The 15084-nt window shown below is 42.0% G+C and overlaps 1 protein-coding gene across 2 annotated transcripts in view; it reads right to left on the bottom strand.

Annotated features, from left to right (window-relative positions):
• Positions 1–1167: 1167 nt before the first annotated feature.
• The window catches only part of FAM188B (family with sequence similarity 188 member B), a 70676-nt gene continuing 56759 nt past the window's right edge, over positions 1168–15084 (bottom strand). For both annotated transcript variants that reach the window (XM_017828693.1, XM_017828692.1), the window contains 3 exons: positions 12293–12473; positions 7103–7175; positions 1168–2312 (listed from right to left, as the gene is read on the bottom strand). In XM_017828693.1, the coding sequence (XP_017684182.1) occupies positions 2264–2312; positions 7103–7175; positions 12293–12473 (303 nt within the window). In that variant the 3' untranslated portion in view covers positions 1168–2263. The remainder of the gene's footprint in view (positions 2313–7102; positions 7176–12292; positions 12474–15084) is intronic.

Consider the following 15084-nt stretch of genomic DNA (forward strand, 5'->3'; position numbering starts at 1 on the left):
ATCTGTGCTGCTCTGCTATCAGGGAGTGGAAGGTTATCTCCAAACTGACACACTTTAAAGCAGTGCTTTAAAATAAATGATCCAGGTTTACTACACTGGAAAATCCAGAAAGGAATTTTTTTGGTCCCAAAAATCTTCCAGCATTTGTCATCTCTACAGTATTTTCTGTCCAAATGCATTTTGCAAAAAAAAACCAAAAACTTGCTTTACATTATAGATGTAAAATCTCCCTGTGAGGTAGGTGGGAAAATTAAAGTATATTTGATTCATGAAACAAAGTGTGGGCTTTAGAACACAGAAGTGTTGAGAGGGGAAAAAGGCTTTGGAAGAGGGATCTTTGGCTGTTTGGGATCTCCCACTCCCAGAAACACTGAAGCTCACAGTGAGGCCAGTATCTTAAAGGCATTATTGAATCTCCCTGTAGCTGACAGTGCAAACACATGCCTGTCCACACAAAGATAAAAGGGTTTGCCAACATCCCTGTAGGAGAGTCAGGAATGAGCTTGGAGGTGATGCTGCTGATGCCTCAGAGGCTGAATGGCGGATCTGCATCTCACAAAGTTTGTCTGCTGCTCTAAATCAAACACATTATATTACAGTGAATTAATTAAAATTATAATGGCTGAAACTCTGAGATGCTTTACTGCATAAACTGACAGTGGGAAGGTTTAGATCAGAGATTTGGAAGAAATTCTTCCCTGTGAGGGTGCTGAGGCAACAGAAGCTGTGGCTGACCCAGCCTGGAAGTGTCCAAGGCCAGGTTGGACGGGGCTTGGAGTAACTTGGGCCAGTGGAAGTTGTTCCTGCCCATGGCAGGGGTTGGAACTGGATGATCTTTAAGGTCCCTTCCAACCTAAACCATTCCATGATTCTACGATATAGATATTTGATGTGAATGGGAAGCTAAGGGGGAGACAGACGCTCATCCAAAGACTATCTAAACCTTTCTGGTACTTTGTTATGGCTCATATTCAAGTTGGTTTTCAAATCTAATTTCCCAAGATCTTTATTTGCAGAGTCCTTTCAGCTTCTCCACACTACCAACAGTAGGACACTGAATTTTTGTTGGAAATTGATTTTCCATGAGTTTATCAGGACTCAGAGGAGTTTGCATACCAGCTAGGAAGAAGGTGCTATGATCAACATCAGAAAGTAAAAGTTCTTTATTAAACTCTCATGAAATATTCACTCTCAAGAAAGAGGAATAATTCTAGAAAGACCATTTATCTGCCTTTTTTCCAAGGCATTTTTTTCCAATCTTCAGTACAGTAACTTGGTCCAATTTTGGTCAAGTGCTGCTAAAACATGTCACTTACAGAATTAATTTCAGAATACAAACTCCTGCTCCAGTACCTCATGATATGTCTCCACGGTACCTCATTCCAGTACATGCACTTTATTTAATCATGAAAACTGGTATCTATCACAGATAGGCACCATTTAAATTTCAAACCCAACAACTCTTATGGTTTATTTGTAATTCTGAAGGAGCAAACCACAGATCTAATCTGTAACTTGGGAGTATAAGTAACAGTATAAATGTAAAGATACTGATACAGCTGCCTCTTATCCAGGAAGAAAAATGAGCTATATCAGCACGAGGCACTGTTACACACCAACTGCACCCAGTAGCAAGAATGTACTAGTGCTATTATCTTGGCAACACAAAACCACAATTCTTACTGCAAATTTATGACACGAGAAGAACTTTTTATAGGCCAGGCTTTATCTGAAAAGCCCTTATGGTCACCAATCTATTTAGTGCTTATAATAGCAGGTAAGGAAGTGAATATGTTTTTCTCGGATGATATTTTATACTGGCACTGGAGTTTTGCTGGAGAAGAACAAGGCAGTACAGAGAAGGCATGCCCAGAGAGAGAAATCTGGGTTCAGCATCTTTCATCAGATGCTTTCAAACAATTGCAGGATGCAGAGTGGATCCAGAAAGAGACCTCAAGGGGACGTTGGCGACTTCACTGCTTCATCTGTAACCTTGGTTTGGTGGTGGGAACTCAGCCTGCCCTCAGAAGTTTTATGCTGAAGGCAGTGACAAGGGATTTACGTAAGTGCTGTTTATATTTTACGCAAAATATCTGAAGCACAAGGTGATTGAGGTGAAACTCCTCCAGCCTGTAAACCATGTCATTCTTCCTCAACAGACACTGCACAACTCTTGTCCTATTTCCTTTATTGGTGGGAATAGGAATGTGCTAATTCAGTCATTTCCTTTTTGTCCTGGCCAATAAAGTGCAGGCCACGTCAGTCACAAGATTGGTTCCGTGCCATTCCAGTCGATGACAGCTCCTTGCCACCTGGAAATGAGAGCAACCATTTGACATCCATCAGTTAATCAGGTCCTTGGAGAGGCAAACCCACATCCCTCAACCACCCAGCAAACCTTAGAGGGATTGGGATGGGCTTGTCTGGGATAACTAACCACATCTCAGAGGGAAAGAACAGAAGTGAGGTGGTTGTACCCCCTCATTTTAGGTGCCCAAGGCTGGAGGTGTCTCCTCACCCTTTCCTCCAGTCCCTCCTTGGCAACAGAGAGTCCTCAGCAGCAGCTGGTTCAGAAGAAGGACCTTCATGTTGCAAAGATCACAGGGAATACCCAAGAAGGATACAAGAATTAACCCTATATAACCAGAATACTCAGTCTCAGCTGTTAGCAGGCAATTTGCACCCTCCTCTTCAGCTGGGCTCTGATCAGGAACTCTCTGACTCTGAGCCCCTGCGCCCAGACCACTTAATTTATCTTTGCTCCTCACCTTGGTTCCTTCAGAGCATTCAATGCCTCACTTTAATGGTGATGTTTTGCTTTTCCTATGCTGAGGTTTTGCCTCTCTCTGCCCTTATTCCCTCTTCAGAATAACACTGAAGTTGCACACTGAGAACAGCGTTTCCAGGAGAGTCCACACGAACACGCACAAAACCATTCCATGTTTAAATTGCTTGCCCTGCATTGGCTGCCAAAGCTCAGCTTGGCTTCAGGAATGTGACAATGTAAAGGAAGTATCAACCCTGAATTTGCCACAAAATGTGTCTTCAGATCACAGCAGAAGACAAAGATCTGAACCAAGACTTGGTCAAGGCAGGACGATGCTCTCCAGTCACACTGCATTGAGTCAACTGCCTGCACAGTCAGAGCCCCTCATGGCACAAATCCACCCTTGTCTGGGGCAGTTCTCATTTGCAAGGTCATGGCCCACATTTTCTGGGAACGAAACTCTTACATTCCCGGTGTTGAGCGTTTATATCTGTTTTGAAAATCTTTCTAGGGAGCGTGTTCACAGCAGTGAGACACTGGGGAGGGGGCGGAGGCCACGGTGAGTTGCCAGAGTGCCACATTCCTCCTGTCACCGAGGAAAGGATGTGTCAGCAAGGGTATGGCAGCTCAGGCCTTTTGCTGAGCAAGTCAATTAAGTGTAAACCAAAACCAAAAGCTGAATCCATGCAGCATTCAGAGCAATGTCTCAAAGGAAGTGACCATCTGAGGGCTGTTGTGAAATTTTTCCTTCTCTGTTTTTCACTTTGCTGAGAAAATAAAAATTAAAAAAAAAATAAAATGCAGAAAGACTGTTTCCCATCCCAGGACTTAGAAGGAATACACAGCAGAGATGTCTCACATCTTAAGCTAAGAGCAAAATATGTTCTAGCTGAGGATATTCGACCTGGCACTTGCCAGTGGTGAGAGCTCTTCAGGGTATCACCCCCAAAATGACCCAATGCAAGTAGAAAATACAATTGCCACCTTCTGCCCCCATTGGATTTTTCAGGTCATAACACAAATCATCCCTTATCTTTGTGTACAATCTTTCCAAACTGCAACCTTCTACCTCACCAGGGTGATTAAAGCTTTGAGAGGGATCCACAGAGACCCCAGAGAGGCCAAAAGAGTGAAACTTGCTCTGAGACTACACTGTACTCTGGAAATACTCATAATGTATTTTTGCTGTTGTTAAAGATGTTGTTAATCACTCTATAGTGAGGAACTGGCCTTTTTTAAAGCAGGCTTTCCATAAAGAGTTTAAACAGAAAATTATGTTTTGAATTAGGGCTGAAGGCAACTTACAGAACAAGCCTTATCTCCTGGGTTTATTTTCAAACCATTTTTCAGACTGAAAAGCAGCCTTTGGCTGCTTGCTCCCATGGACATGGGTACAAAACCTCTTTCCCCTGTTGAATGTGCACAAGAAGAGGTGTCAAACAGTGGGGATCTCACTCACAAGTGCTAAACAAGTCTTTTATTCACAGACAGAAACAAAACTGCCCAGACAATGCAGGGGGATCACTTCCCCAAACTATCCTGCCACGAAGTAATTCCAATGCAAGGCATTTTCTAGCTGCTGATTTAATTATAATTTATCAGATTAGCAAAACTAAAACTACATTTGACCCATGTGGTTCAATTACAACCTCACCCAGGGGTCATGGAGTTAACGGGAACTGAGGAGGAACCGGTTCAGGCCCTGAACAATGCTCAGTCTGGAATAACATTCAGTGAGTATCTCCTGGACTAATAATTTGGTATTGTTTCAGAGCACATCAGTAATTCAGGGTGAAATGCCCACGTTCTCCTCTTCTCCATTAAATTCCCAATGGTTGTGTCACTGCAAAGCCAAACAGATGCACTGAGGCATCACACAGCCCCACCAGCACAGACTGAGGGTAGAGGGTTAACAAAATATACCTCTGAATTCAGACTGCAATATCAGATCCCGTTTTTTTTCCCCTCAGGCAGAGCTAACAGATGTTATTTCCTCCTGTGCAGAGGGATGCCGAGGATCAGGGCTGTGATATAAGAGAGCTCTTCAGGGAAGAGCGGGATAAGATGTCTGCACGGCATCTCCAAAACAACCCAGGGATGCACATTCCAGACATCCCTTGCTCAGAATCTGACTGCTCCCACAGATGTCTGGGGCTGAGAGCCACAATAAAAGCACTTCTGCTTGTCCTGAACCTTTTTTCGGGAGCCTGCATGTTATAGTGATACCTGTTGGTGACTGGTCACTCCAGCCACCTGCTTTAAACTCAAAACTCACTCTTCTGACATTTTATAGACTGGAAACATGAGCCTCCTCCTCCTCCTGCAGAAGCAAAACAACCTTTCTCTCCTGATAATAATAATAATAATAATAAAACTCTGAAGACAGAAACAGTCTATATTACATATGCACTTTCCCCTTTGGGAGAGGACAAGAGAACAAACAGCAGACAGATGTTGGGCAGAGAACTCAGTGTGTTATAGGACGGTGGTGCTCACGTATTGAGGTAAACAATGGGAATGTCATGGATTAAAACAGAACTGAGGCATGTGAATGAAAGGAAAAAAAACACAATCAACAATAAAACCAATAAATAACAGTTAATCTTCTCAGTTCTGATTGTGCAGACTGTGAAATTCTCCACTCTGCCTGAGAAATTATCCTACATTTTTTGATGAGAAATGTTTGATAAGGACCTTCATCATGGATACTTCATCAAAATTAGTAACAGCTCTTTGCTGGCTTTACTAAAAATTAGTTTAGGAGTGATTTCCACGGTTTTACGAGAGAAAACATTCCCTTTTTTTTATCTCCCAATTTGTTAAAACATTGGTTAGTTGGGTTTGGTTTTACTTTTCCTTATATGCTGTTTGGTAGTTGGAAGAGAAAGTTCTTAAAACAAAAGGGAAAAATTTAACATGAAAAACCTTTTGCAGCAAGGCCACACTTAACTAAACAGGCCCAAAGCAAGTGGAGAGCACTGAAAACAAGGAGCCAGAATGATCAGGGTAAATCAGACAGTCCTGAGAATGGTACAAACAAAATAAACTGGCACTGGAATTTGCTGCTAATTTACTTCTCCAGCAGATTAAAGCAGGGAGCTTAAAATAAACAAACACCAGCATTACAAACACTGTAAAACCTTGATACAACGCCAGGAATGGAAGATATTCCGAGAGCAACTTTAAGTAGTTGCATGCATTATTCCCCCTGTGGGAGTTTCTGAGGTTACACATTATTTATTCTAGTTTGGAGTCATGCTTATGTGTTACTGGAAGAGAGGAATCAATAAAATCTGTATGTGCAGGGAGCCTGGACTGATGTCACTGCTGTCACCTTTCAGGATGCCTCTTCTGCCTTCTTGTAGCTTTATAATGGCAGCCCTTCATCAACACACTGTTTGGCAGGTCTTGACCTTATTTATTTATTTTTTGATGTTTTTTTTTTACAGAACAAAATATGGCAAAGAGAAGAGGGAAATTGCAAGAGAAATCTGAAGCTTGGCTTGCTGATTTAACAAATGTCACGGTCTTTGACAATGAGGCTTTTACTTCTTGCTCCAGAGACATCCAGACAGTAACTTTCCAAGCCACGCTGGAGCTGATATAAAGCTGATTTTTCTACCCAGTTAGATTTCTCCATTTTCTTTCTTTCATGTCTCACTAAGCTGAAAATGTTTTCATTAACTTCAGTATGACTTGGATAAGTTGCTTAAAAGCCCATAGTTTAATATCATATAAACCTCAAACTGGCCATGAGAATCCTAACAGGACAGGAACTAGCCCTGTCTTTAGGGAGAGAATATGAGCTAAGAGCTGTCATGAATGACTGCACAAAACACAGTGTTTTGTGGTCTTGACAAACTCTTTGCTGCCCACAGACAGTTGGAGAAAACTGAGACTGCTGAGCAAAGGGCTTCAGGCCTAGAAAATGATACCCCAGTCCCCCAGTGCAACTACACTTTTCAGAAATAAACTTTCTCCTTTTCTCCTCATACCTCTGCAATAGGGAGCAACCACTTTTGGGAATCTAAATTTACACCTCTTGAAACCCAGTTGTGCTCTCAAACCAAATCTGGCTCAGTCAGTTCTTGGTGACGTCGTGAAAGCTCCTCTAGGAATGAAGTGAACACCTTTGCCAGGTCAATGTTAGCTACAATAACACACAGTTAAATGTGTCATTATTGTCACAGCCCAGCCTGTTTAGATCCTTTCTGATTTTTAAGCAGTAATTTTTATCAAGTTTACTTGCACCAATATTTTCACTATGCTCCAGCCCTAGGTACATTCTTTATATCAATGACTATTTTCTGTATGAAAACCTGTCATTTCACTTACTTTGTCCTAATACAATGCTCAAGTGGAGGAGTGAGATCATTTTCTTTATCTTCAGTGCACACCTGAGTTGTATCTGCAGAGACAAAACAGACATTTGTCAGTGGCTGGAATCACTTCTATCCATACAGGATCCCACAATGGCTCATAGGAACTCCACACACGGAAGTGATGGATTATCACTCACACTGCACATCTCCCAGCCCACTTTGGACTGAAATATCCTGGAGGGTGAGCACTGCTGTCACTTGAATACCATCTCCTGCCCTCATTCACACAGTCTGGATGGATGCACCATCCCTGGAAGTATCCAAGGCTGGGATGGATGGGGCTTGATGCAGCCTCATCTAGTGGAAGGTGTCTCTACCCATGGCAGGGGGTTTGGAATGAGATGATCTTTAAGATTCCTTCCAAACCAAACCATTTTATGACTCTGTGACCTAAAAAGAGTGGCCACAGACAGGGCTGGGAATACTCAGAGCAGATACAACAACTACGGCTCATGGGAAATACATTTTTTTGGGAAATACATTTAAATACATTATTGTGCCCAGTATTAGTTGTTCTGGGCCAGAAGCTTGCTCAGAATTGTGCTGGCTACTGAACAGTCAGGATGATCTTGGGACAGTGTTCAGACTCACTGAACCATAGAAATATTAAGGTTGGAAGAGACCTCTCAGATCCCTGGGTCCAACCATCAAGCCAGCACTGACACACCCACCACTAAACCACGTGCCCTGACCCAGGATAGTTCACTAATACAGAGATGGTTTCAAGGAAAACCACAGATCACAAAATGAGGGCTGTCATGAGGCTTTTATTTCACAACTCATGTCATAATTACTGAGCAAGTAATTGCTGTTACTCAAATACTAAGAATGGTGGTAATAAAACACTGGAACAGCAAACCCCAAGTCCAGCCCAAACTGGTTTAAGACTCTTTTACCCTGGAAAAGAAGATTGTCCCTTGACTACTTAGCAAGCAATGCACAGAGAGGAGAAGAGGAGGCTGTGTTGGATTATCAGAGAGCTGCCCCAGGCTGTGAGCATTCCTTTGGGATGGAGAGGAATCCCACTGTTCCAGGGAAAACAGAGAGGTCACTGTCTCAGACAGGGGATCTGTCAACAGTGAAAGTAGTCGCTGAACTTCCCAGGGACAAAACATCCTGCAACCAGCTTGGATGTCAGTCTGCTCAGCTGTTTCCTGTTTTGGAGTAAAACATTTAAACTGCAGCAGGTTATTTTTTTTTTTTCTCTTTCTTCTTCTCTGTCTGTCATCCAGCCAGTGGATTGGTTGCAAGCAATGAGTGATGCCAAGACAGGGTGTAGGATTTGGGTCTGCTTCAGTGAGACTGCTGCAGACAGGATGGGAGGGAATCGTTCTTACATTCCCAGCTGCCAGTCTCAGATAGATCTGGCTTTCTCATGTCATAGAGAGAACCTAGCTCTCCCTTGTGTGTTGATCTGATCAATATAAATACATGCAGAGAACTCTGAATGACTGTAAGGGCTGGAGTAGGAAATGGACAATATTTAGAAGTGCATAAAGTGCTGGCAGTTTTTTCCGAGATCTTCAGGAACTTTGAGGTACACAGGAATCTCTTAATTTTAAAAGAGTTCTCTTTTATCCTAATATTGAAGAGTTTACAACATAGAATCATAGAATCATTGAGGATGGAACCTTTAAGATCATCAAGTCCAGCTGTCAACCCAGCACCACCACCTTGTTCAACACTAAGCCATGTCCTCAAGTGCCACCACAGTTTTTGAAATCTTCCAGGAATGGTGATTCCACCCCTTCCCTGGGCAGCCTGTTCCGATGCTTGACAACCCTTTCTGTGAAGAAATTTTTTCCCAATATCCAATCTAAACCTCCCCTGGAACAATTTGAGGCCATTTCCTCTTGTCCTATGACTTGTTACCTGGGAGAAGAAACCAACTCCACCTCCTACAACCTCCTGTCAGGGAGTTGTAGAGACTCAAAAGTTCTCCCCTGACCCTCCTTTTCTCCAGGCTGAGCCCCCCCAGCTCCTCAGCTGCTCCTGGTGCTCCAGATCCTTCACCAGCTCCATTCCCCTCTCTGGACAGGGTCCATTAGAGGCCTCCAACAGTATTTGGACACCTCTAGGAATTCCTGATACTGATGTTCTGGATGTTCTCATAGTGAGAAGCAACAGCCACTGTCCTGACCATAGCACAGGGACCAGGACAGGGACATGGCATGGCTGCCTTTCCAAGTCACTGCCCACTGGATGAATGTTGGCATTTTCAGCTTTGAATTCTTCCAACCAAGAGGTCTGAATGGAGATTTCTCACACAAAGGGATAGGAAAGAAAAATATCACTAAAGGTGTATCTTACAGGAACACTTAGAGACATTAATTAACTAACAAACTAAAGTGTTTCATACAACTCATTGAGAGCAAGTAATATTGAAGCAACACTCTTCCATTCTGGAACCATCAACAGTAAGAAGGATGTGAATATAATCTCTTTCATCTCCACTTACATTCTAAGCTAAAGGTAGTGAGAAACTGAGCACCACCACAGATTTCACTGCTTGTGCTGCCTTCCATGGGGTCTGGAAAGGGGCTGAGGATGGTGTCTGTGACTCTGGAAGAATCTTCTGGGAAATTTAGTTATATTATTCTTAGCAATTATCCAGCTGCTGTCTGAAAACACCTTGAAAAGGATCCTGAGTTGAAGGTATGAAGCAAGGAGACATAAGAGAGATTTTTTTAAAACAGATTGTACAAAAATTCCCTACATCTTCACTTGGAGAGAACATATTATAAATGTTAACATAGGTAGGCATCAACTGTATTAAAAAAGAGCAGCAGTATCTCTCTGGGCAGTACAGCACACTCTTTCATATAATATATATAACAAAAGTCCCAGAACCTCCACACTGTCCCCAAACAGCTGACATAAGAAGGTGAGTAAAATGCAGAGAGTTATTAATTCAGATACAGTGGCTTCTTTTCCTTCTCTGCTTATCAGAAATTTCTATCCCAATAGAAAGGATCAAAGAACCTTCATCCCTTTAGGATTGTTGAATTCATTAGCAGGTGTTTTATACTAGCAGGAATTTTATATCTAGTGGAAGGAGTCCCTGCCCATGGCAGGGGGGTTGGAACCAGATGATCTTTAAAATCCTCTCTCACCCAAACCATTCTATGATTTCTTGTCTATATTTTGGTAAATAGTTACGGGGATGAGAAGCAAAACAAATTCTCAAAGTGGCAATTGCTATTACTCTCAAAATTCCACTCTTTCACTCTATCTGTTCTACCTTTCTTGCCCAGTGTAATGTCTTCGAGATTTCCTAAAATGTGACCTTGATTTTAATCTCCCTAATTACAGTCAAGATTCTCATTTTAAGGAATTTACCCTCCTGCTTTGTGAAAAGCAAACAGCTTTGCTGACCAGCACCAGTGAGATGTGGCTGGGGCAGCACCTTGCACCTCAAGCTGTATCTCCAGGTAACACTGCTTAACCATCATCTCCTGGTGGCATTTCCACAAGGGAAATACCAGTAATATTCAGCATTTTGATATTTCCATCTGGTTCTGTGTGCATGGTTGAGATGCAGGACCAGTGCTACCTTTTGGATGCAAAGTAATTTCAGTTTTCTCCAGACCTAGCAGAGGATTATTGCACAGCCAGAACTAGGACAGGGCTCCCCTGGAATGATGAAAATATTTGCATTTTACTGCCTTTTGCGGAATGTCACAGATAACAGGGGATTTACTGGGACACATCCCTGGAAGAGGCCAGAGCCACAACAAAGAGATTTCTATCTCTCCATGCACGTTTAGGCTCTGAGAAGAAATACACAACTATGCAACGACAGGTAGAACAGCAAAGAGAAAAATTTATGCATGCTCTGAGCAATCCCTCATCCAGGGATCTTAGAGCACCTGGCAGCTCTGGATTTTGGAAACACTCCTGATTTATTAATGATGGAAAGACAGATAAGGGCTCCTGGTTTGAACCATGTGTTACAGGGTGCAACACAACAGAAAAAACGTGTTTCTAGTCCTGCCCTGAACTTTCCACGTCATTTTTATCTGGGAGAGACCATGTGGGAACCAGCTGGCAACTGAAGTCCTGTAAAAGCTTAAGCATTTTTTCAGATAATATATAATCTGACCCCTACAACAGAATGACAGGGATTTTAATTAAAGTAAGAGGATAAATAACAGGCAGAATGATGATTGAATTCACTCTCAAATCTTGTGAGATCCTGAAGCCCCCAGCACTGCATGAACAATTTTGCCACACGGACTCCAGTAGAACATAAAACACCCAAATATAACCCATTCTGTCCAAGAACATGGATATTGGTGCAAATAAGGAACAGAGACAACTTATTTTTAAGGAGCAGGCTACAACAGAGTGGCTCCTCAAGACTGAGAAGGAATTTGATTATCAAAGAATCACAGATTAGATTGTATAAATATATCGAGGGAAAGAAAACAGAAGATAAGTAAGATATTATTAGCAAATAAAAATGTAGTGGTCAAGAATGTCTTGATATGGCAGTAAGTAGGTGCTTTCTAAGGATCAGGATACTTATCCAAATGCCTTCCAGTTGGACAAGTGTGTAGTTACTGTAAAAGCAGCTGGATAATTTGGCATGGTTTCCTGAAAGAAGGAGTGTAAAAAGCTGGAAGATCTTTTGCAGGCTTGTGTTTGCAGGTATGTTTACAGGCAGGCAAGAGATTTTTTTTTTAGCAGATCAAGGATTTCATGCTTCCACACCCTCCCTGCTCATTTTCCTACTGTTGTGGAGGGTTGAGGAAGAGGAGACTCACATTTCCTGCCTGTAGAAATGATGTGGGGTGATGTGAAGGAGAATGGGAGTAGTTAAATATGGTTTAAATACTGCCCTGGGAGTATGGATAGGCCAGATCACAATCTGATCCTTGGAAACCAGTGCCACTGAATGCTTTACTAGTGTGTATAAAGTGGCATATGCTCACTTTTAACCCTTTCAGCAGCTGATCCTCAAAATTTCCTTGCGAAACCCAATTTCCAATTAACCACCAATGCTAATTATGGAAATTAGGAAACAGGCACGCAGTATTTCATGCCTGTGACCGTCACTGTTTGTATTATTGGATTCTCCTTTCTGTGGTGATGCTGCTGCCACCCCCAGAGCTGAGATGCAGAGTGACTGAGCTGCACATACCGACTGTCAGCCGGATCTCCTCGTCCTGGTTGGCCAAGCCATCGTAGTAGTAAAGGTCAAATCTCCTTCCCGTTTTCCAGTCACTGAGTAAATCCTTTTCCAAGCAGAAAAGGACACTGAAGTGGCTCTCACTGCATACCAGCCAAATTGGGTACTTGGGGGTCTTCAAGTAGCAACCAACCTAAAAGACATAAAACATTAGAATGTCATGAGGGGCAGGGGGAGAAACGATTCATTGTGGAAAACATGAAATTCATGAGATCACTTATTTATTGCAGTCTACAGACTTTAATGAAGGCTCACTACAGAGTCTTAATGAGGACACCTTCAGTAAATCAGGGAAAATATAAAGCAAATACTTGGCTTTCAGTTATAGGCAGGTAATGACATCCAGCTGTAGTGCCCTGACAGCAAAAAGATCATATCCCACATGATCAGAACCAAAAGGAACCCTGTCCTCTGCAATAGCTGTAAAACCACAGCGAGTTTAGGCCAGGAATGCAACATGAGACCAATGGGAGACTCTGCTCTCATGCAAGAGTAGCCAGAAGCCAGGCAAGAGACTAATAGGATCTCAGATAACATGAGAATCCCTGTGTGGGCAACTCAGCCGAACCCAAAATCCCTTCTTGAAATAAGAGCATAATACATTCCCTTCACTTTACCATCTTCTTTTAGCTTCACAGTCCAGATATATAAATGATTTTCAGCTATTAGAAGAAACCAACAACAGAAGCACTTGTTTTGCTTCATTATTCTTAAAAATGAAATACTGTCACCTGAAAAACCAAAATGATTTCTTTAACAAAAGCCTTTACAAAGCCTTTGCCCTCCTTCTGAAAGTTGGAAGTATATTTATAAATATTCTGAATATTCTGTCTGAAATTACATGTAAATGATTTTCATGCTCATTCACAGGTGTTTTAAACTCGAATGCTCAAGAGATTTAATCTCTAATCAGTGAGGAAAGGGGATACCAACAGCACTGCAGTAGGCAAGCCAACCCTGAGGACTGCAATCCCAGTGGGAACATTTGCACATTTCCTGGGAGCACAGAGGGCTCGGGAATGTATCTGAAACACCTGGACACCAACACACACAGTCTGGGAAACAAACAGGATGAACTGGAAGCATTGGTCACCTCCCAGAGCTACGGCATCACTGGTGTTGGGCTTGAAACTCAACATATGCTGATTTAAAATGAGTCATGGAATTTCCTGCATCCCCTGAGGTCAGTGAGTATCTTACAGGATTTTCTTCACCTCACACTAATGTGTTTTGAGACAGATACCATCAATAACTATCATTACAAAGCTGCAGTATCAATTAAGGGTATTGGCTCCATCAGAGTAAATAAGAGAGCAAAATTAATCATTAGATTGCTCAGTGGAGCAAAGAAACCTTATTTCTTCCAGCTAGGATTTTAATATTCAGCTACAACAGGTATTTATTATCAGCTCTATTCCCGTCATTGAAATCTGTATTCTAAGGTTCCAAATAATACTGGGTTTTTTCCCCCCACTGAATTGTTGGGTTTTGTATCTTTGATAAATTGCTCAGGGAAACTCAAATCTGAAATTAAACATTTTGCTTGCAGTGGAATGCTGCTGGAAACTGGGGGGCTTTTAACAGAAAAACTCTTATACATGTTTTGTAGACACAGATTTGTGGATATTCTACAGTGCAGCCCTCAGTTCTTCACCTTGGGCACAGGTACAAATGTCATCTAATATGCTGCCAAAAGGCAGAAGTCAACATATATTCTGTTGTAATTAAAACCCTAAACAGCACCCTAAGTGATAAAGAGTGTGTGTTTTTGTCATCATTGATATTTAGAATTTATATCTGAGGAGTTACAGGAGTGCAAATCCAACTGCTTCCCTCATGAGAATTTCTTCTCATGTTAGACAACAAGTCTCCAGCTAATTAAGTAACTGTTCTCTGACTCATTACTTCGCTAAAAATCTATTTAAAACAGCCTTTTATGCAACAGTTTTGCTTTTTATGTAAATTCTTGGCTTAAAAGTAAAGACATTTTTTTCCAAGCTTACAATAACACTGCTAACAGGAGTCATCAAGAAGGGAAATACGCAGATGCAACAAAAGATGGCAAATTAGAGGGACACGGATGAAAAGATTCAGTCTCACAAAGATGCATATTTTAATATGCAGATAAGCCAAAGCCAAAAAGAACAGCCAGTCTTCTCCTACATATGCCTGCAAAAGTGACTTCCCAGCTCCATCAAACAACATTTGACAAAATAAGATTAGAGAGATACAGAACTTTCAAAGCCACATCCACTGCAGTTCTCACTCCCACGACGTCAGGACAAACTGTGCAGATGATCAAGGGCTGTAGGAACATTCTCCAAACATGTATAGTTTTCAATTCCAGTCCTTGCAGAGAGCAGTGAGGGCATGAACTTTGAGACAACAAAGAGTCTAAAACTGTAGCTCAAATCCTCCTCTCCCATAAGAAGGGAGGAGTCTTCATTTGGGTTACATCACCTGCATTACCCGAGGGTCAGCTGCTGTCTTTTAACATCGAGCTGCAAAACATGTCTAGATTTTTTCTACAATATTAACATGGAACCTTGTTAAAAGTAAGGACAGTCCTCATTGTGAGGATTCCTTTGGCTGCTTCTTCAACCATCAGTTTTTGAGTGGACAGTTTTGGAAGGACAGAATTGTGGAAGCATTTAGGTTGGAAAAGACCACCAGGATCACTGAGTCCAACCTTCAACTGAACACAACCTTGTCAACTAAACCACAGAACTAAGTGCCATGTCCTG

This window comes from Lepidothrix coronata, unplaced genomic scaffold (genome assembly GCF_001604755.1).
Source record: "Lepidothrix coronata isolate B3197 unplaced genomic scaffold, Lepidothrix_coronata-1.0 Scaffold151, whole genome shotgun sequence".
NCBI lineage: Eukaryota > Metazoa > Chordata > Aves > Passeriformes > Pipridae > Lepidothrix > Lepidothrix coronata.